This window comes from Mandrillus leucophaeus, unplaced genomic scaffold (assembly GCF_000951045.1).
Source record: "Mandrillus leucophaeus isolate KB7577 unplaced genomic scaffold, Mleu.le_1.0 Scaffold663, whole genome shotgun sequence".
In the NCBI taxonomy this organism is placed as follows: Eukaryota; Metazoa; Chordata; class Mammalia; order Primates; family Cercopithecidae; genus Mandrillus; species Mandrillus leucophaeus.
Window position 1 is genome coordinate 1,072,674 of NW_012107175.1, and position 21,595 is coordinate 1,094,268.

At 39.2% G+C, this 21,595-nt stretch overlaps 1 protein-coding gene and 1 pseudogene across 9 annotated transcripts in view; both read right to left on the reverse strand.

The window, feature by feature from the left end:
- Positions 1 to 21,595, reverse strand: part of PPP2R2B (protein phosphatase 2, regulatory subunit B, beta) — a 516,438-nt gene that overhangs the window by 106,290 nt on the left and 388,553 nt on the right. For all 9 annotated transcript variants that reach the window (XM_012001547.1, XM_012001545.1, XM_012001551.1 and 6 more), the window contains 2 exons: positions 6,699 to 6,796; positions 3,706 to 3,871 (listed from right to left, as the gene is read on the reverse strand). In XM_012001547.1, coding sequence (XP_011856937.1) covers positions 3,706 to 3,871; positions 6,699 to 6,796 — 264 coding nt within the window. The remainder of the gene's footprint in view (positions 1 to 3,705; positions 3,872 to 6,698; positions 6,797 to 21,595) is intronic.
- Positions 11,649 to 13,373, reverse strand: LOC105554909 (annotated as a pseudogene).

Sequence of the window (21,595 nt, forward strand, 5' to 3'; positions counted from 1 at the left end):
AAAATGAACATGGGCCATATTTATACAGTCACGTGACTAGCTCTTGATCAGCTATGGCTTAGAACATCCCCACAATTTTAATACCAAATTTTTTTTGTTGCGTGGATTTGGAATGTATCCTATCCCCTTTGCAAAGTTAACATTGTATATTTTTCTTATCATGAATGATAAATTGCTATACAGAGAAACAGAGAAATCATGCGTATAACGTAAAGAATAAAAATCACCAGCAACTTCTCAGTCAGGGACGATCATCATTAACATTTTTCATAAATCCTTATAGTACTTTTTCTATGTACTTTGGGGGTAGAATCCAAATCTATAATATTGCCATACAGATTTTGTATTTTCTCATTTTATTTCCTTCTTTTTGTTATACAAGTGGTACATGGAATGGTTACTCAAATAATCATATTGGAGTAGGGGTGGGAGAAAAATAAAATAAAATAATAATAAAGGTAAAAAAAAAAACTCCCTTAATTCCACTAGAGATATCTATTACACAAATTTTGTGTTTTTAAATATTTATGTATACAATTATGTAACTGTTTTTAGTAAACATAATATGACATACTTAGTTTATAGTATGCATTTGCCTAATCATATTTATCTATACCAACATCTATCCCTGCAAATATACTTATAGGGATAGAATGTATTATGTATACTATAACATAGTATATATGATTTATAATAGTGAGAATTTGTTAACAGCTAAAGGACTAATAGTAGGAGGCTTACTAGTAAACTACAGAAGAATCACGCAAGGAAATACTATGTGGTCATTACGGTATTTTAGACTAACAATTGGGAAGATACTCCTGTTATTAAGTGTTAATTAATAAAAACCTGGTTACAAGAGAGTTTGCAGAATATATCATATTTCTGTTAAGAAACAAACAGATTTATTCATGTCTTTTTGCTTTTTTCTTTAAAAGACTTAACAGTGGTTCTCTCTGGATGGGAACACTTTTATTATTTTTGCTTTTCTGTATTTTTTTTTTTTTTTACACTGAACACGTACTAGTTTCATAGTGAGAAAAATAAATTCAGTATATCCCCCCTTCTCATTATAGGTATTAAAGTGGAAGTAGAAAATGAGATAAAACAATGTGTTTTTATGTAGTAAATAATTTGAGGGTCTAGATTCACAACTGAATGTTGGTTTTATTTTTTATTGAAATTGTATGGTTGAAAATATATTCTAGCAGAAAGTAAAATTGTTCCTAACTATAATAAGATAAGCAGTATATTTTCTTAGAGATAATTGAAGGTGAATTCAATGCAATTCCCCATGGTTGGGTTGCCTGGAGTCATTCTTGACTTTATTATCACACTATTTTTCTTGACTCAGTGTCTTGAAGCTTTGTGAATAAAAAAGTCTAAGGAACATGTGACTGTTAATATGAGTAATGACTTTTTCTTTCTTCTTGCGGGTTCTCTGGGTAGTTTATCATCACTTGTGGCAGCTTTTAAACACAATCTTATCATCTATCTTCATTTTCTCTTTTATACAGTAATTCCAATTGTCTTCCATTAATTTTTGCATGTTAACCTATTTGGCCTAAGGGGGATTCTCAACCTCAATATTAGTATAAAAAAGAAAATTACATAAGAACATGGGAATTTTTCCTAGAAGAATCATTTTGAGATGCTGTTGGCATATGAAACAGTATCCCAAATGGGAAGATAATATCCTTGTTAATCAAAAAACTATTTAAAAACTCAATTAACAGAATATTATGCTATATAATTAATCTTCGTTGCATTTCACTGATTTTTTTCCCATCCCCCTCAACAAAGTAGTTAATAAGTCCTTGAGGTTTTTTTTTTTTTGAGATGGAGTCTTGCTCTGTCGCCCAGGCTGGAGGGCAGTGGAGTGATCTTGGCTGACTTCAAGCCCTGCCTCCTGGATTCACGCCATTCTCCTGCCTCAGCTTCCCGAGTAGCTGGTACTACAGGTGCCCGCCACCACACCAGGCTAATTTTTTTTTTTTGTATTTTTAGTAGGGACGGGGTTTCACCGTGTTAGCCAGGATGGTCTCGATCTCCTGATCTCGTGATCCGCCCACCTCGGCCTCCCAAAGTGCTGGGATTACAGGCATGAGCCACCGCGCCTGGCCAAGTCCTTGAGTTTTAAATGCAATAATCAATAGGCTAAATTTGATCATATAAAGTAAGTTAGCTATAGAAGACAATCAGACATTTTTCCTCTGCCTGAAGTAAGTCAAAATCATCATAAGTCTCTTTTATTCCGAGTAGTGTTGAATCTGCAAAGCCTGTTAGTGAAATTTAAATAGCAAAAGTAAAAGGAAAGAAATTGAAACAAATTTATGTGGTTTGGCTTCCAAGAAATCAGGATTGTAAAACGTAAACAGAACAATAAATACAGTTATGAGAAAGAATCGAACTACCTGGAGTCTAGAAAAACAGATGAGTAGAGATCTGGTCATGAGGAGATGAGATATGCTTGGATAACCCTAAACCAGTTGCATCCGAATTGTAATTTTTTAGACTTCTATGCTGGCTTTATATTTGAGAGATTTGGCGTTCAAATGCATTAAATAACTTCCCCCTTTTTTCCATGACATTAATATAAGACTCATTGTAAAAACTTTACAAATTAAAATGACAAAAGGAACAAATTGGCAAGTTACCCATACTGCACAAAAATTAATCATGATGAACCTTATGTCGTATTTCCTTCCAGTCTTTAAAAATATTCATATATGTTTGATCACATTATTGACATTTTATTTTTTCACTTGAAATATGAACATTTCCCTTTCTTTTTAAATCCCTTGCTTCTTGCTTCTCGATTTAAATTAAAATGTATATTCCTCATAGATTCACATGTGAGATAAAATGAATCATTCTCCAACTCATTTTCTTGGGAGAGGGTGTTTAATTTTTAAATATGAATCCTTTTAATTGTTATGCTATTCAATTAGCACCCTTTAACATGTGACTTTATGCCAAGTTGTTTTGAGCTTAGATGGTTTCTTTTAGCAAGGATTTAAGAACCTGGAGGTTAGGTAATTCCACTGTATAAAGACTTACCAGTGATTATGTAATTTGTCTCTCTATTCAATACCCAACATCCTCTCTCTCTGACCTATTTATGTCAACTCTTCTTCATCCAACAAATGGTGTTAAGTATGGAGGGAGATAGGGAAAGAAACCCTTTCTTGATTTTTTATTTTTTTGATAAAGTCCCTATCTCTTCTTGCCTTGTGCTCCTATCTTAGAACTTAATTTTTGTCAGAGAGACACACAGCCATCTGCTTTGCAGACCCTAAAATATATTCAGGGATTAATAACTTCTATTCAATATGCCAACCTCACAGAGACAGCATGTTGAGTTTCCTGAAATGTATTCCCAGAATAACATTCAGTGAATCTTAAGACAGGAAGTCACATTCCAAAAACACCTGCAAATCATCTGCAATAGTTGTAAACTGCAGATAATGGGTCTCACGTAATTGGGTCATAAATTTAATATTTTAAAAAACAATAGTTACTATTTAGTGAGGCCCTAATCTGGGTGTGCCAGGCACTCTGCTAAGCATCTTGCAAATGTTATTTCTAAGTTTTTCAACAGCCCACACGGTTCAAAGGAAAATTGAGGTTAAGAGAGATTGAAATATATAGTTTGGCCGACTGTATCACTGAAAATACCAAACAGGAAAAATCACTTCCACCTACCATTAGTAGACAGAAGAAAGTAAGCTGCATTCTGCTGGGGGAGCCATCTTATTTTATTGATTTTTTCTTCTATTTCTAAACTCTTCAGGTAATCGAACTCGGGTTCATGGCTCTGGAATGTGCTGTAAACATTGTATTCACCCCTACGATGAACCTGATTTTTACTCTGTAGGAAAGGAAAAAAAATACACAAATGATTAAATCACAGTAGCCAACTGTAAAACTCACCAACCCTCTTTTTTTTCTAGCAGTCATTGGGGGTGGAATGAGGGCAGGGCCACTAGCACCTCTGAAAAAAAAATATAATTATACACATGAACTTCTGTACTATCATATAGTATATATAATACATACATAGAAATATATTAAAATAGTACAAAATTTTAAAATCAATATAAATAGAAGTTCTAATATTTTCTTTTTGCATCCTAACAGATGCTGCACTCACCCATCGGAGTGAGCCATCCCACAGTGGCATTCGTAAATACTTACATCGAGCCCTTAAAGAGACTACAAAGTTGTAGCATCTGTGACTTTCATTGGCCTTGTAAGATCTCATTTGATTCTCATGAAATCTCTGAGGTAGGCGGGGCAAGGAAATGGACAAAAGAGGCTCAGATATTAAATGACTTCCCCTAGGTCTCACAGCTCATAAGGAGCAGATTTGGGCATCAGATATGCCCCTGCTACTTTTTTCTGTTTTTCTTTCCAACATGAGTGACAAAGCAGACAGGAGCTCAGGGATGCTACCTGCATCATTAAGGAATGATGAGATTTTACCTCTTGGCTTTCCTCTAGCACTGATTATGCAATGAGCAAACAGCAGGGACTACATACATGAGAGAATTAAACACAAGGGCAAGGGTCTGCAGAAACGGGAAGAAAAAGAAAAAAAAGGAAGAGAAGAGAAAAAACAGGATGTGAAAGAAAGAAGGAGAAGAAGAGGAAAGCGGAAAGGGAAGTTTTATTTCAGGTATTTTAGGTCCTTATTACCAAGAGCTTCGAGATGCAGGCTTTGAAAAACTCAAAAATTCAAATATGAGTCTTATTAAACGTTTGTTATAGAAGTTTGACTCTTAATAAAAGGGTTAATTTCCAACTGTGTATTTCTAGGTGGATATAAAATATCCAAACCCAAATCTCAACTTACTGACCAGCGAGAGTGCTGAACCCTGGGTGTGAAATGTATTTGTGCGGACTCTCTGGTTGTGTGCCTCCTAAGAATTCACTCCTGGAGTTCACCCACTGAAGTCGAAAGCAGGTCTGCCCTAGATGACGTCACATGGGTTTGTTTCTCAGATTTAGTGCTCATTTTAATCCCAAGACTGGCCACAAAGCTTAATGCTTAATTGCAGGTTCTTTATCCTCATTGACATTTATTTTTTTATTGAACAAAACTACCCTGCTTTAGAAAATGTGTCCCCCATCATTCTACTAATGAATCAGGCTTCCCAAATATTTCACTAAATTAAAATAGGTGAAACCTATAAATAGCTAACAGAAAATGTAGAGCAGAATATTACTGGCAACATGCTGCCTTGGGTAATTTATGCTAAATAGCTCCTCCGGTTCCTCTTTATCATCACTGTGAACTTAATTGGGTTTTTTTTTTTTTTTTTTAAAGAAAAAGCTGGAAAAGGAGGTTTGAAAATCAGTGTCCAAAAGACTTTAAATGCTGACATACTTGGTACTATCCTGCTCATTTGCAGAGAGAGCCAGTCCACCTTAACAATACATTTATAAGAGTGTTGATTTGCTACCATCCAAATCAGACTGTCAAGTGTGTGTAGTATGTGCCAGACCAATTAGCACTAGGCAGCTCTGGAAAAGCAGGAAAAATTCCAGGTCACGAAGAGCTATTAGTTTCTACTTGCCAACCACATTTTCGTGTTTCCAGGGCCAATGGAATAGGCTGGTTGCCTGATTTAATGCTGAACACTTGAATTTATATGGAACCCCGAGGGATTACGATGCCCTTATAGAAATTAATTGCAAATAATGTGCAATTACCAAATATATCACCTCTAAATGAGGCTTTCCTTTTTTGAGGGGAGGTGTAACGCAAATGGCTTTGAGGCACAAAGCAGGCTTTAAATTGCTAGGGAAGTCTCTTGTGAAACCTTCCTCTCACACTGGGCCTCCCTCACGCTTCCTGAGTGCCCGGTGAATCTCAGAGGCAGGCAGTGGCAGATGGGAGAGTTACTAGAACACAGACTGGCCTGCTGGAAGCTCCAAGACCATGCCAGGGGAGGCCAAGGAAATCAAATTGGGCCATAATTCCATTCTGACAAACAGAAGCAGACACCAAAAAACTCAATTTATATGAAAAAGAGAAACAATTCCTAGTGGAACCCATGTCTCAGGAAGAAATGGGTTTATGAGAGTCACTGGAAGTTAGAACTCCTGCTCAGAAATGGTCGTATATGTAGCACTGAGCTTCAGGAGCTTCTGTGTCACCTACAGTGATACTGTGATGTGTGTCATATGCTTTACTCAGATGCCAGTTTGTGGCCTTTAATCCCTTTGGTGAGGCGAGCTATCATTTTCTTCTCTCCTGTCCCAAGTTGTCCTCTTCACATCTGTTGGCAAATAAACCATGTTTTTTTTTTTTTTTTTTTTCCTCCTACATATTCTGGCAGCACCTGAAATCAAGGGAGACTGAATTTCAATGGCTCTATGACAGATCCCACTGAAAATGGAGGAGTTATGCTCAACAAGCACCCATGGAATGTTGCAGGTCAGGCTAGCAGTGAAGTTGTTTTGAAGGTGTAACATCCAGGCTTAGAAAGATAAGGCCATGCCCAGAAAAGGCTCTCTTTTACAGGGCTTTTATGAGTCTGAATGTAGAACTGCTGATGTTAATGACTTTTTGGCAGTTTTTAGTTTTCGAGCAAAGCAGCAAGGTTAAGGGCGACACATAAGGATTAAAGAACAGTAGGAGGCCTCCTTTAAAAAGAGAAGAAAATGGGCATTTTGCATTCACCACCACTTACCTCCTGCTCTCGTTGAAATATTACAACCCGACCCCCCTTGTCCCCTGTCGCTAGTAATTCTCCCGTGTGGTTGAATTCTACCGTAGAGATAATGTCAGCTGCAAAGAAGAAGACAAAGGCAATTTAAGTAACTGCACACTTACTTTGAAAGGATAGATAATAGACATACTTTTCTGTGCATTTAAGGGCTTAGGGCTTTGTCTCTGCAGTGGAATTTACAAGGATATTATGTTCTGGGTTTTTAAATGCCACCAGAAGTGGCACTTGGGAAGTAAATTTCCTAGATGCCCACACTGACCTGTGGTCTCCTGGAACATCTGGAGAGAATAAAAGGGAAAAGCACATTTAGACCCTTTTTTAAGTAAGAGAAAATTAACTTCATGATGGCTGAAGGAAATGGTGATTTTCTTTGATGATTTCTACCAACCACACACCCTTCATGCACCCATGGCCTTTACACCAAGAATCTTCCCCACACAGGCTTCAGTTGTGGCTATTCAAATCAGTCCTGGGGGCTCTGATGAAGCAGGGTTAGGACGCTTGAAGCTCAGTCATGGAAAATGGAGGAACAGAGCACAAAGAAATAATTGGGAAAACTCTGCCAGTCAATAATTCAAGGAAGGAACTGACGAATGCTCTAGCTTGGCCCGTGCCCCTTCTTTTTTTATGAGTCCAATGCATCCTTTGGAAGAGCATGCCTTATTTCAACCCCAGGAGAAGGGTGCTGAGAAAACAAGGTCACAGGGGCAGAGAAGTGAGGGCAATTTGTACTCTGTATTTCTAATCAGAGAAAATGCACAGGCACCAGGAACTCAGATCACAGATAATTGCTGACGGAATGCCAGCCTGCCAAGTCTTTCTTCCATGCTGGTTACCCCTGGAGGAACATGGACAGGTAAATTACCTATGATTGGATTTATTAGGGCTATTTTTAGAAAAATGTCAGAGGTTAATTCCCCCACAATTATTCCCCTGCAGGGCTCCAACAATTGCTACCAAGAGTGCAAATGAGTTAAAAAAAAAAAAAAAAAAAAAGAGGCGGGGGAATTATGACTATGGCCTTTGACAGGAACATTCTGAAGGTAATATCTATGTAAGGAAAGCAAAGGGGAAACAGTGAGGTGGAAAACTAAGGCAATTACCCCTGAGTAATTCTGATCTCAAATCTTACTCTTATATCATCATTTCAGGATTTTCTTTGTATGCCTGATTTGTTCAGGTAAGTAGTGTAAAATTCTCCACTTCACATATAACTGTTCTTTTCCATGTATGAAAAGGCTCCTTATGGTCATTCATTGTGCAGAAGTTAACAAAAATAAGGTATAAACCTTCGTCACTTTCAAGCTAGACACATTTAAAAGAACAATTCTTGATTTCCTGTTTTGACTTCTTAGATGATTGACCTCATAGATAGCAAATTCAAAGCCCTACAGGGCCACAAAGTAACACAAGTGAACTAGAAAGACTACGTATGTCTCCTTTAAAGGGACAAGTGGCTATTTAGCTTAAGCTGATTGGGGCCATGATTGCCTGTATTGCCATGTATTGCCTGATGTTTTGATTTTTTAAGTATATATAGGAAGCTGGAAATGAAGACTTTTATGCAAAAATCTCTTAAAGTTTATACATTGGCAAGTATTTTTTTCAATGCCATGAGAATGAAAAAATAATCATATCTGTGGGCTGAATATGATTTGTGGGTTATCAGTTTATGACTTCTAGTGTACAGAGTCTTCATTTGGAATAGGCTATCTCATTCCAATACTGATGCTCTTAACTAGAAATCTAGTTCATTTTCTCAAGAAGGCTCCTCCAGTGAATGCTACCCTTAAGGAAACACAAAATAAGCAATATGGTTACTAAGTTCCAGATGTAAGTTTAGAAGGTCCATTTATGTAACCAATGCCCATGAATTGAGAAGAAAGAAAGTCCAGCCAGTGAGAAAGTCAGACACCTCAAGTGAGTTATTTGACCACTTTCCTTTGTTATAGTTTGCCCATCTTAGCAAACCACTCCCATGTTTAGAGGAGAGAAAGCATCTACTTAACATTTGCAGTTGCCTCAGATTGCCCTGCTTGAAAGCACCAGTGCTAAGTTATGCTTCTAACACTAACCACTGCTTCTGACTTTTCAATGAGTGAAAAGTCAAAGGGTTATTCATGGGGCTTCCCAATTTGGGTAGAGCCTAAAGCAGGCATGGCTATTGCTTTTCACCTTGGTCTTTGGTCAGGTACAAAGGCTGGTCCAGTTCAAGGCTCTTGAACTGCTCAAATACTAACATTTCTCAGAAAGAAAGAGTAGCAGGAAATAATGAGAGGGTGGTGGGAACCAGGCCTGAGGTTTACAATGCTCAGCTCTTGTCTTAGAGCTATGTTCTGAGGTTCTGCTTACATGCAGTCTATGCCCTTTCACTGGACAGTGACTAATGCAGAACACTAGAGTTCTGGGTGGGCTGCAAGGGCCTTACAATGAGAACTAAAGATGGGCCTTTCCTTTTGGACAAGTTGGGTATCAGAAAAGAATTAAGTAGCTTTTTCCAATGTGAGCTCTTGGCTCAGTTGCCAAGAAGATGCCACTCCAAGGACAACAACACTTGCTTTCCCAGGGGATGACACATACATTTTCCTTCTTCCTAGACTCTGAAAATGTCTCTACTCTCACTTTAAGGTCCATGCAAGTCAAAACAAGGTGGGATTCAAGTGCAAGTCAAAGTCACATGATTTAAGCCAGTATTATTAGAATTCTGCATTGTGGAATATTAGGCATTGTCCCAGGTAATAAAAATATTTCCTTTGTTTTCCAAGTGTTATTATTCTTCAATGCTATGTCTCCCTCAAGAACCTTGTAAGAGAAAGGGTGATTTGCATGGCAGGATTCTGAAATTCCTTAGTCCTCTTGCAGAGACCTTACCTTTATTTTAATTCTACTAGCCAGGTGCTCTGTACATGAACCTGTTTATATCATGCTATTGTCTACTTCCCTTCAGAGAATATGCCATGGCAGCTCAAGTTAATACTTGTTTTGAACTTTCATGTTTCCTGACTCATTTGTCATTGTTAAGCCAGTAGGTATAACTGGAATACTTTACTGCCCCATCCATCTCTGCATATCTTCATCTATGACTGTTTAATAATTGACGCAAAACTCATGAATCACTCTACATTCCAATTTCAAGATACGGAAACTTCTGATACAAATACTCTTGTGTTTGCAGCATGCTCTTTGGTAAGGCATTTTAAACCGGAAAATATACTGCTCAAGACACAATAATTTTGAGATATGGAAATAGGATATAGTAATAGTAAGGTAGCAAGTTTAGAGATAATAACGTCATTTGAAATCATGATCAACAGAAATCAATTCATCGAGTTCAACACGGCTTTCACCTTTAAATTATAAGTTTATATGACAATTCCACATTTCATTAAATGTTCAGCCTAATCATGCTGTTGATCAAGAAACTACATGAGCATTTTTCCTCTGTTCTATATAGATGTGGATAAAGTACACATTGACTAAAAACAAAAGCCAGAAACAGCTAGAAAGGTCAAATGTAGTTAAGACAATTTTTAAAGGAAACCCTGGGTAGTGTGAAATTTGCCTGGCTCCCCATCTATTTGTGCTGATTTAATTTCCACAAGATGGTGGCCTGGTAACCCCATTTCTAGCTCAATAGGCACTATTAAGGCTGAGCTTTTTTTTTTTTTTTTTTTTTTTTAAATCAATCTCAGCATCCTACAAAAGTTCTAGACTGGTAATTTCATACATAAAGTATTATTTACCTGAATAATAGATATTGATTTAACAGTGATACTCATGTGAGGCTAATGATTGTGAGGCTTACAGAAACAGAGGAATCTCCTAGTTCATCCCTAGTCTCTTGCAGTATCATGCTAGGCTGAAGTCTATGCAATGCCAGAGAACTGAGTTGAGGCAGGCACCTGGATTATTAGGTAATATACAGCTCACATAGCAGGGTGACATTATTAGGTGATATACAGCTCACAGACTGTTTTGATAAAATGGAGACTCAGTTCAGACTTAGGATCTAAACTCAAAGTCTACAGATGGAATATCTTACTGACCAGGTCACTAGCATTGACCTCTCAACATCAATCATAGAGATGGAAATGAAAGGGTAATGCAATTTAGTTTTCAGAGCCCATTAAATGTTTTATCTTTCATCTAAGAAACATTTGGTAGATAATATCATAAAGTCATTTACCCTACTTGCATCAGCTGACTAGTTCTGCCCACTCAATACTTGGCTTTATTTCTGATGATTGGATTGGGTTTTGGTAGTTTTCTCCTTCAGCTAAGACAAGAACGGAAAATATAATTCATAGTGAATGACGATGGTGAAATGATCATAGTTACCAGGTTTGTGTTGAGAAGGTTTTGCGGGGTCACTTCTAGGCTGGGGTGCCAAGATTAATGGGTAATGAATCTGGGTGGGTGGTGGGGGAGGTAGGATGTGTATCATTTGTCATACCAGCACAGAGGCTTCTAGCTAGACTGGCAATGACTACTTTGTGGATCATTAAACAAACGGGATTCTCAGGCGTCCTGATTGGAATTACAGTTGTTCCTCCCCTCCATATAAAACTGTAGTCTGCTTCTTGGGTCCTGGTTCACGGTCCAAAGTCAGCATCCATTTTCTCTGATAAGGTTTACTTTGGTAAGTTTTGGTAACTGAAATAGTGCATTTGAGCATATTTTCCACAAATAGGGGGTTGGGGAGGGGACAGGAAAGAAGTCTGGTTATGGCCAAACCCAAATACTCCTACTGGGATTATGCCAAGATGACCTTGTTGAAAGATGTTAATATGTCATAAAATTTATAAAATAATCAGTCAATAAAACAGTTTATGTCAAATGATTGCAATTTTGTCAAAGTGTTTTCATTTCAGAATATATCTTTTCTTTCTTTTTTTCTTTTTTTGTTTTTTTGGCAGAGCTAGCTGAGGTTTTAATTTTGGACAGAAAAAACAAAACAAAAAACAATTGAATTGTTTTGTAGCTGGAGGCATGGACAAGGGGCGGGGGTCTCCAGGCAGTGAACTCCCCCGCGGGTAGGCTGAGGGCTAGGGCTGAGCCTCAGGTGAGTCTCCTGTTCCCTGTGCTTCCTTGTACAGCGGCCTCCTCAGGTGAATCTCCTGTTCCCTGTGCTTCCTTGCACAGCGGCCTCCCTCCTGGGCTCTGGGGCAGCGGCAGGAGCGGCAGGCTGGGAGGGGCTGCCGCAGCTGTTCACTTGGGCAGGAAGTCAGAGGACGCCAGCTTCCCATCGCGGGTCTCAATCTTCTTCACAACCACAGACCTGGTGGAGCTAGTGCGGCTGAAGGAGCTGGAGCCTGCGCCAGAGTCAGAGCTGGAGCCCAGGCCGTAGCTGAGGCCAGAGCTTGCGAGGCCCCCATAGGCCGAGCTCACACTACCTGCATAGCCGCTGGTGGTCTTCGTACGGATACTCATGTTGTGCATCTTCCAGCAGCTTCCTGTAGGTGGCGATCTCGATGTCCACGGCCAGCTTGAGGTTCATCAGCTCCTAGTACGCACGCAGCTACTGTCCTGCTTGGCCGGCTGAAGGGCGGCCTCCAGCTCGGACAGCTTGGCGTTAGCATCCTTAACGGCCAGCTCCCTGTGCTGCTCGGCATCTGCGATGGCGACCTCCAGGGAAGTCCTCTGGCCTTTGAGGCCCTCAATCTCAGCCTGGAGCTGGCTGATGTTCCGGTTCATCTCAGAGATCTCAGTCTTTGTAAGACGCAGGTCCATCCCAGCCAGCGTCTGCAGCTCCTCATACTTGATCTGATATATGCTCTCGGCTTCAGCGCGGCTGTTGTTGGCCATCTCCTTGTATTGTACCTTGACCTCAGTGATGATGCTGTCCGTGTCCGGTGAACAGCTGTTGTCAGTGGACAGTACCACAGACATGTCCGAGATCTGGGACTGCAGCTCCTGGATCTCCTCTTCATACAGCTGCCTGAGGAAGTTGATCTCGTCAGCCCTTCCAGGCAAGACTCCAGCTCTACCTCGTTAAGGTAAGCTTCATCCACATCCTTCTTGATGAGGACAAATTCATTCTCCATCTCTGTACGCTCATTGATCTCATCCTCATACTTGTTCTTGAAGTCCTCCACCAGCCCCTGCATGTTGCCAAGCTCCGCCTCCAGCTTCAGCTTCTCCTGGCTCAGAGTCTCCAGCTGCTGCCTAAGGCTGTTGATATAGCTCTCCAACATGTTGTCCATGTTGCTCCCAGCCTTCTGCTGCTGCTGCAGGAGGCTCCACTTGGTCTTCAGCATCTTGTTCTGCTGCTCCAAGAACCGTACCTTGTTGACAAAGGAGGCAAACTTACTGTTGAGAGTCTTCATCTGCTCCTTCTCCTGGGTGCTCACAGCCTGGATGCTGAGGTTCACCTCCAGGTTAAGGGGGCTCAACAGGCTCTGGTTGACCGGGACGGCAGTGATGCCTCCCATGCCACTGGCCCCACCATAGGCCACCCTGGAAGCTGCTGCTGCCCACGCAGGAGAAGCTCAAGGAGATGATGCGGACACCAGGCCCACTTGTTTAGGAGCAGCTGCAGAAGGACCAGGTGCCAGAGGTAGACACCTTGTAGGACTTCTGCACCCTGATGGACATGGTGGAGACAGGAGTGGAGGCAGGTGGGCTGAACTAGGCGGAGATTCCAGAAGAAGCGGAGAAGATGCTTCTTGGTAGAATATATCTTGTCTAACAGGTAAAGCAATATGTACACTTACAGAAACTTCTGTTAATGACAAGGTGGCACTTAACATATAAAACTAAGTTTCCTTTACAATCGGACTCTCCTACAAGTAATTGTTAATGACTATACATACACACACACTCTCTCTCTCTAGACAAAAGTTTATCAAGGAGAATCCAAAATAGTACTGTTTTGGTGTAGGACGTACATAATTTATTTACTTATGGTCTTTTTCTAAATCTTCAGTATTTTCTATTTTTTGCCATAACCATAAATACTTGAACAATTTAAAACTTGTAAACAATTTTAATTGGTTTTCAAACTGAATGAAAGATTTTAGCACTTAGCAGCTTTAAAACTTTTTAAAAATTTAAAATTTATATATAGGCTGGGCACAGTGGCTCATGCCTGTAATCTCAGCACTTTGGGAGGCTGAGGTAGGTGGATTGCTTGAGCTTAGGAGTTTGAGACCAGGCTGGGTAGCATGGTGAAACCCCATTTCTACCAAAAATAAAAATAAAAAAAATAGCTTGGCATGGTGGTGTGTGTCTGTGGTCCCAGCTACTCGGGAGGCTGAGGTGGGAGGATCGCTTGAGCCTGGGAGGCGGAGGTTGCAGTGAGCCGAGATCATGCCACTGCACTCACACCTGGGCGACAGAGCCAGACTTGGTCTCAAAAAAAAAAAAAAATCTATATATCTGTATATCTATGTATATATGTGTGTGTGTGTGTATCTATGTGTGTGTGTGTGTGTAAAATTCACTTTATGTGGCATCCGGTTCTACAGGTTTTGACAAATGCATAGAGATATATATCCATAACCACTATCATGATATAGAACAATTCCATTTACTCCAGAAAGTTCCTTCATACTGTTCTTTTTAGTGGACAATTCTTCCAAAAGAAGTAAAATTATGGGAATAAAATGAACTGATAGATATAAGAGCTTCTAAGAGTTAAAAATGCTGTGTAGATACACAGGTTTAACACTACTGATCTCTATTGATATGACTCAACTTGATTTGGCACCAATAATTATTTTCTTAGTACACAGAGGCAAAGATTTTTTAAAATCTTTCTGTCTAGATGTTATTACTATTTGGGATTCTGTTTGGGTGGTATGGAGTTAAAAAAATCCATCAATACACTTTTGCCAACCTGCACCCAAACTAGGTTATCCATTAAGTATTCTACCTTTTCACCTATGCCCTTGTCTTTACATGGAACTATGTTTGAGTTCCTGATTCAGTAGCATTACTTTCTTAACTTGACACTGCTTCTCACACTCATTTAGTTTGGTCCTAAAGACAGAAGTAGTGAATACACAGTTCTGATTACACATACCATATGCTTGCTATCCTTGACCTACTGTGCATAATACATACTTTCTGTTTGATCCAGAATTGTTTCCTCTGTCATCCAACCAGTGTCTGGTATTTGGATACTGAATCCTCTTCCTTTCACTTAACTAATTCTGTGCATACTGGTTTTATCTTCAACCTGGTGCTGGTATACCTCTTATATGAAATAATACAGATAGAAGGGTCCAATAGCTCCAAGTCCCAAGCTCTTATCACAATGGCTGTTTCCTACTTAACCATAAGTGCAGTATTAAAAAATAGGCACTGCTTAAATGTTAGTCTGACCCTGTAGATCAAGCCCATTAATGGCAGGTGATGTGTCATGGCAGATACTCTTGCTTGGCTACTCCTGCTCAGTGTCTTTCTTCCTTGCCTGCCTCCTACTGTTCCACTGTAGAGGTTGGAAAACCCACATACTTGCTTTTTAGCCTCCCTTGTGGCTAGGGGTAATTGTGTGACCCAGATCTGGCCATTGAGGCATATAGGAAAGTCTACTGGGGAAACAGGAGGGGACAGAGATTCTGGGAAAGAGTTTTCTTCCCTGAATAAAAGTAAGTAAGTGAGGGGAGGCCTTCTGACCATACTCTTCCTTGCTTCCTGCCTTTGTTTGTAATTAAATGTGTTCATAATATGTGGGGCTGTGGCAGCCATCATCTGACCATGAGGTAATAAGCCCATGGACTTTAAAAGGCTAAGAAGCTGAGTATGACAGATGGGAGAATGCGACAATATCTTTGATGACACTGTTGAACAACTAAAACCTACCTTAAGACCGCCTATGTCTGAAATTGTTGGTTTAAGCTACTGTTAGTAAGTTTTCTGTTATATTCAACTAAATTCATGCTACTATACCTGTCTTTCCATCTTTTGTTTTCCTTATAGCACTTTGCACAGGGCCAGGTTATTAATGCATGTTGAGTTGGAAACTCCCTTGCCTTACAATATCTCTGCACAAACTCTCACATGCACATTTCCATTTCACTCCACCACACAACCAATTTTCCTTCCCACTTACTTGATTCCCAGTATTAAGACAATTTGTGTTTTTCCTCCTTCCCCTGCTGGTGTATTATTTTTCAACCATTCAAATATGAAAGCAGCTTACTGGGATAGAATGCCAACCCCAATTTATTCATGGTGTTCATTGTAAAATTATGACTTCACAGGGACCTAGCCACACCCTTTTTAGGAGCCAAGCTTTCCCTGCTAATATGCAGGAAGCCCACCATGCTTGCTGAGCTGTGAAAATCCAGATGGTAGGAAGCAGGTGAGTAATGAATGCCATGCTGTTCCCATTAAAATGCACACAGCTTCCCCAGGCTGACCAAATCTCCAACACCAAACAGGTTTGAATCAACCCAAGGACATGTGGGTTGATAAAGATTCCCTTTTATTCAAAACAAGTTCTTGCAACATAGAAGCCTAGAAGATAAAATTTTCTCATAGTTGAAACAAAACTTGCCTAAAGGGCAAATGAGTCTTAAAAATTATACGTCTCTGAGTACAGAAAAATCCAGTGGGAAATTGATAGCAGTCCAGACTTGCCTACACGCCTGTGTGGTTTACAGTGGAATCTGCTGTCAAGGTGTTTACCATCTGTCACCCAATCTTTCAAAAAGCAGAGGAGTAATTAACTGCTCAGGCAATACAAACTCTGTCAATCATTCGGTTCTATTATCCGCACAACATGGGACATCTATGACTGACCCCAAAGTCGGCAGGACTCCAGGTCCACAATTAGAAAGCTCTCACATCTGTGGGGAAATGGGAGTTCTTGGGCAGGCCCTGTGTTACCCGCTACCCAAACACATATATTATGGCATCTGGCACATGTTTGGTCAGAAATTTTGCTTGCCAGATGCTTTGAAGTCAGTAAGACATGGTATTGACTTTGTGGAAGCTAAAATTCCCCATATTTGGGGACTGGCTCAGGTATCACTTCCTTAAGAAGCCCTGTGTGACTTCTTTTAAGCCCAAGACAGCTCCCTTTATTATGCAGCCTCATTGCTCCCCATACTTTGCCTTTGTAAGTTATCACCACTAATCGTTAGCATTTATCACAATGATATTAGAATCATTTAAATGCCTGTTTCAGTCTCTTCATCATAAACTTTACAAGGAACTTGTTCACCACTAAACCCTCAGTGCCTAGCTGAGTCTCTTAGTATATAACAGATGCTTCTCAATCTTTTTTTTTTTTTTTCTATATTCACAAGTCATCAAGCAATCAATCTTTTTTCTTTAGTGGATCACTGAATGAGAGCTGAAGAGAGCCAGTACCAAAGTGGACAAACATATAGAGGATGGATAACCCTAAACAAAGTACCAATAATCAAAATATGTATGCTGGATAGATGTAAACATTTACTTAAGATGTGAAGGAAGAAAAAGTTCTCATTTGAAATAGTGAGTGTTTGATGATTTTAGAATGAGATACATTGCTCAATAAAGAATAGATCTTGTCCTAAAAAGCCTCTGCAGCATTGGCAGGGATTCAGAGTCCTATGAATAACAGGAAGGGAAAGCAGATGGGTTGGGGGAAAGAGGATGTCCAGATAGAGTGCTACTTGGGAGAGGGCATGGAGGTGGTAATAAGAAAGCCAGAGTGGATGAGCAAATACATCTGAGATGAAAGGATTCAATTTAATGAACACCTATTATGTGCATGTCACTGGGCTGGGTACCAGGGATATAGTAATAAATAAACACAACTGGTACTTGCCTTTGTGAAACTCTCAGTTTAGAGGACTGGGAGGTAATGGGATATTGGGATACAATTACAATGTTGGAGGAAGGTTGTTCAAAGATTCTGATCACAGAGATTTTTAAGTGAAATATATATATATTTTTTTTCCTAGAGGGAAGCAGGAAGTCCTTACCAGAACTCAAGGAAACACATCTCAGCCATATCCTTGCATGCAATAAATCTCTTTTATTTCTCTAAAGGACAAATTGAACACTAAATACAATGCATTTTTTTGTTAAACTGTAGATGGGCCTATAGAAATGAATGAAGAATATGATAGGCAAGGATTTGATTTTCTTCCTTCTAAAACATGAGGTCCTGATGTGAAACAAAATAAATATGTTGCTAATAGTTCACCAGGTATTATTATGTTATGATGGTTTTTCAATGGTCTTAGCAAATAAAATGGAAAGTATTAGAAACAAGTGTGCCAATTATAATACCATGAATCATTTAGTATTTTTTTCTCTCTCCCTCCCTCCTTCTAGTTTCTGGCTAGAAGTTGTGGTATTCTGAAGAATATTATAAAGTATACTCTCTTTTGGATAATATGCATATTTTAAAGCACTGAATGCAATACTGTACACACAGTAGGTAAAGAGTAAAATGCAGAATGAATAACCTAGCATTGATTTTCATCAGCAGCAGGACCCAATCTTTAATAAATATTCTTCAGGATAAAAGCAGTATAGTAAATACTTACTGCTTTTATCTATCCACTGAAAATTGGATATTTAGAAAATCTATTATATTTGACTTCATGGTCATGTAGCAGTTTAGATAACAATGAATAATATTAAAACTAGAAAAGTCAGGAAATACTTAATGTTAATAGGACATGAGGGCGATCTGGTTGCAACATCTGTCACCCCATTGATTGCCAGGGTTGATTTGGATGATCTGGATGGCTAGGCAGGTGTCTCCTTCCTCCCTCACCACTCTGTGTGCCTCCCTTCCAGAGCTGCATGATGGGTTGAACAGCACAACCATCCCCAGTAGAGGAGGACTGGTCTTTGGTCAAGGGTATACGAGTAGCTGCGTTCCCCTGCTAGAATCTCCAAACAAAGTTTCAAGATTTAGGGTTAATCAATTCATTCATTGACCCATTTATTCACTCAACAAATGTACATTGAACATACCAATTATGTGTCAAGTACTGTTCCAGATATTAAAGAAATATCAATTAAAAGATGATAAGAGATTTGTCCTCATGGATCTTACATTCCAGTTGTGGAGAAAATACAATCATCAATGAACATACTAAATTACATTTTATGTTGTGTACTATGGAAAACAAATAGAGTTGAGTAAGATGAACAGGACTGGTATTTGAAGGGAGGCTGCAATTTCAATAGGGTGGTTGTGACAGACTTCATGGGGGAGAATTGAAGGAGTGGAAGAGTTCACGATGCAGGTATCCATAGGAAGAGTGTTCCAAAGAGATGAAACTGACAGTGGAAAGACCTTAAGAGGGTAATGAACATGTGTTAAGGGATCAGTGTGACTAGAGCAGAACAAACAAGGGGTAAATAGTTAGGAGACATGAGAGGTTCAGATGATATAGAGTCTTGTACAACACAGCAAGGACTCTGTTACTAAAAGTCAAATGAGCACAACAATGTGAATGTATTTGACGCCACCAAACCGTATACTGAAAAACAGTTAAAATGGTACAGTTTATGTTATGTACATTTTACCACAATGAAAGAGTGAAAGGGATAACTGTTGGAAGGATACTAAATAGATAAGTGATGTGCTTTTGCAAGACTCAATTTGGCTACAGTGTTGAGAATAGACCGTAGAGGCTGAGGTAGAATTGGGGAGTGTATTGAGATAATCAAGGGGAGATAAATCATGGTGTAGGCTGTGGAGTTGAAGAGAACTGGTCATTTTCTGGATGATATTGCAAGTTGACCTGTGAGGATTTGCTGATGGATTGATTATAGGGTTTGAAAAAATAGAATCAAGGATGATCCCAACGTTTTTGCCCTCAGCAACTGGCATGTTAGAGTTGCCATCACTGAGAATTTTGTGAGTAAAGCAGGCTTTTTGGGGACCAGATGTTCAGTTTTATGCATGTAAAATGCTAGAGGTTTGTAAGTACAGATGTTGAGGAGATAACTGGAAATAAGAAATTGGAGTTCAGGAGAGGGGATTGAGCTGGTGATATAAATTTGGGAGTTATTAGCATTCAGATAGTGTTTAAAGCAACAAGACCAGACGAGGTCTCAGGGAATGAGTACATTAAAATAAATGAAGGACCAAGAGCCGAACAGTAGGGCACCCCAGCACTGAAAAAGCTGGGGGGAGAAGAAGAAAATCCCAGGAAAAAAACAAAGGGAATGACCAGTGAGATAATAGGAAAATCAAAGAAATGTAATGTCCTGGAAACCAAGTTAAGTTCAGACAAGTGACCAACCATGTCAAATACTGCTCATAGGCAAGCTAAAAGTTTAGAGTAAAACTTTGAGTTTAGTACTGTGGAGCTCACTTTTAACTTTGAGTAAAGTATAGTTTCTATAGGATGGTGGCCATAAAACTTAATTGGAGTAGGTTTCAGAGAGAATGAGAGGAGAGGAATTGAAGATGGTGACTATGTACTACTCCTTCAAGGAGTTTTGTTGCAAAGAATTGCAAAGAAATGAGGTGAAAGATGGTAAGGAAAGTGGGATCAAGAGAGTACTTTTACAATATCATAGAAATAACCACATGTTTATATGCTGATGGGAAAGTTCCAAAAGCCAGGAAAAAAATAACAATGAAGAAGAAAGAAGGTGGAATTGCTGAATGAATAAAAAAATAAATGTATGGATGAACAGGCCAGGAATGAGGACTGGTCACCACCAACATTTGAAATAAAATCTGTACAGGTTCAAATCCTACCCACAGTCAAAATCTGAATAGTAAGAAAAATGCTATTGAAATCTTCTCTCCATAGAAGGTTTAACAGGATTCTTAAAACATTTAGTATTGCAAGAATTTATCTCATATATCAGCATTTCAGAGATCCATGTGATTACTATGAATAAAAGACTACTTGATTTTTTTTTTGTTTTTTCCTCCTTACCTTCTCTCTCTCTCCCTTGACCTCACACCTCTTCTCTCTTTTCTGTTTTCCACCCATCTCTCCCTCTCTTACCTTCTCCTTTTAAAGCTGAGAGCAGAAAGGACTCTGTTCTTTTAGCTACCTACTATCTGCGTACCAGGCAGAGGGCTGCTAACTCATATACACTTTAAAATGATGAGAAATCTACTACAAGATCACTTCCACATGGGTAGGCTGACCTCCTTTTGGCCTTCCTTAACTTTCACCAGTATCCTTAACATCTTATAGAAACAAGTCTGTCAGAGTGGGGGAAAAAAATGCTACACTCTCATCCTTTCCCTGTGCAAGATTTACAGACACATTGTAAATGGTCAGACCCAGGTGATGGTGCCAGGAACTTTCCAAGTGATTTGTAGATCTCCCTTCCAGGACGTCAGTCTTTAATAGAAAACTCTTTTAGCTGCACATTCCTTTACTGCAGTATGACTACAGGAAGAGAATTGCAACTGTCATAAAGAAGACTCACTGAAATTAACTAGCTATTGACTTGGCCTCAAGACATTTCAGTGTAAGAGAAACACCAGCACTGCACAGTTTAGAAAAGCATAGTTTTTCTTTGAAACTACCATTTATTGAGTTGGTCTACTGCAAGCCAGGCATAGCATTCGAGCCTCTATATACATACACTCTCTTTCTAAATCTATAGATCCATCGTTATACATTGGATAACGACTTTGGTCATGATCTGTGCTTTGTGTTTTACGTTATATCATTTAATTGTCACTCAAACTCCATGAGTTTTAGTATCTTCTCCATTTTTCAGATGGGAAAATGGTGACTCAGACAGGATAAATAACTTGCCCATGTTTGGAATACCAGTCATGGAGGTGGGATTTAAACCCAACTATAGTTCCAAACTTGCTTTGCATTCAGAAACTGCGTTTTGTGTGCTGCTTCTTTTCCCTCCACCTTCTATTATTTCTTGTTCCTATTCTCTTCATCTACTATCTCTTCTTTTTTCTATAT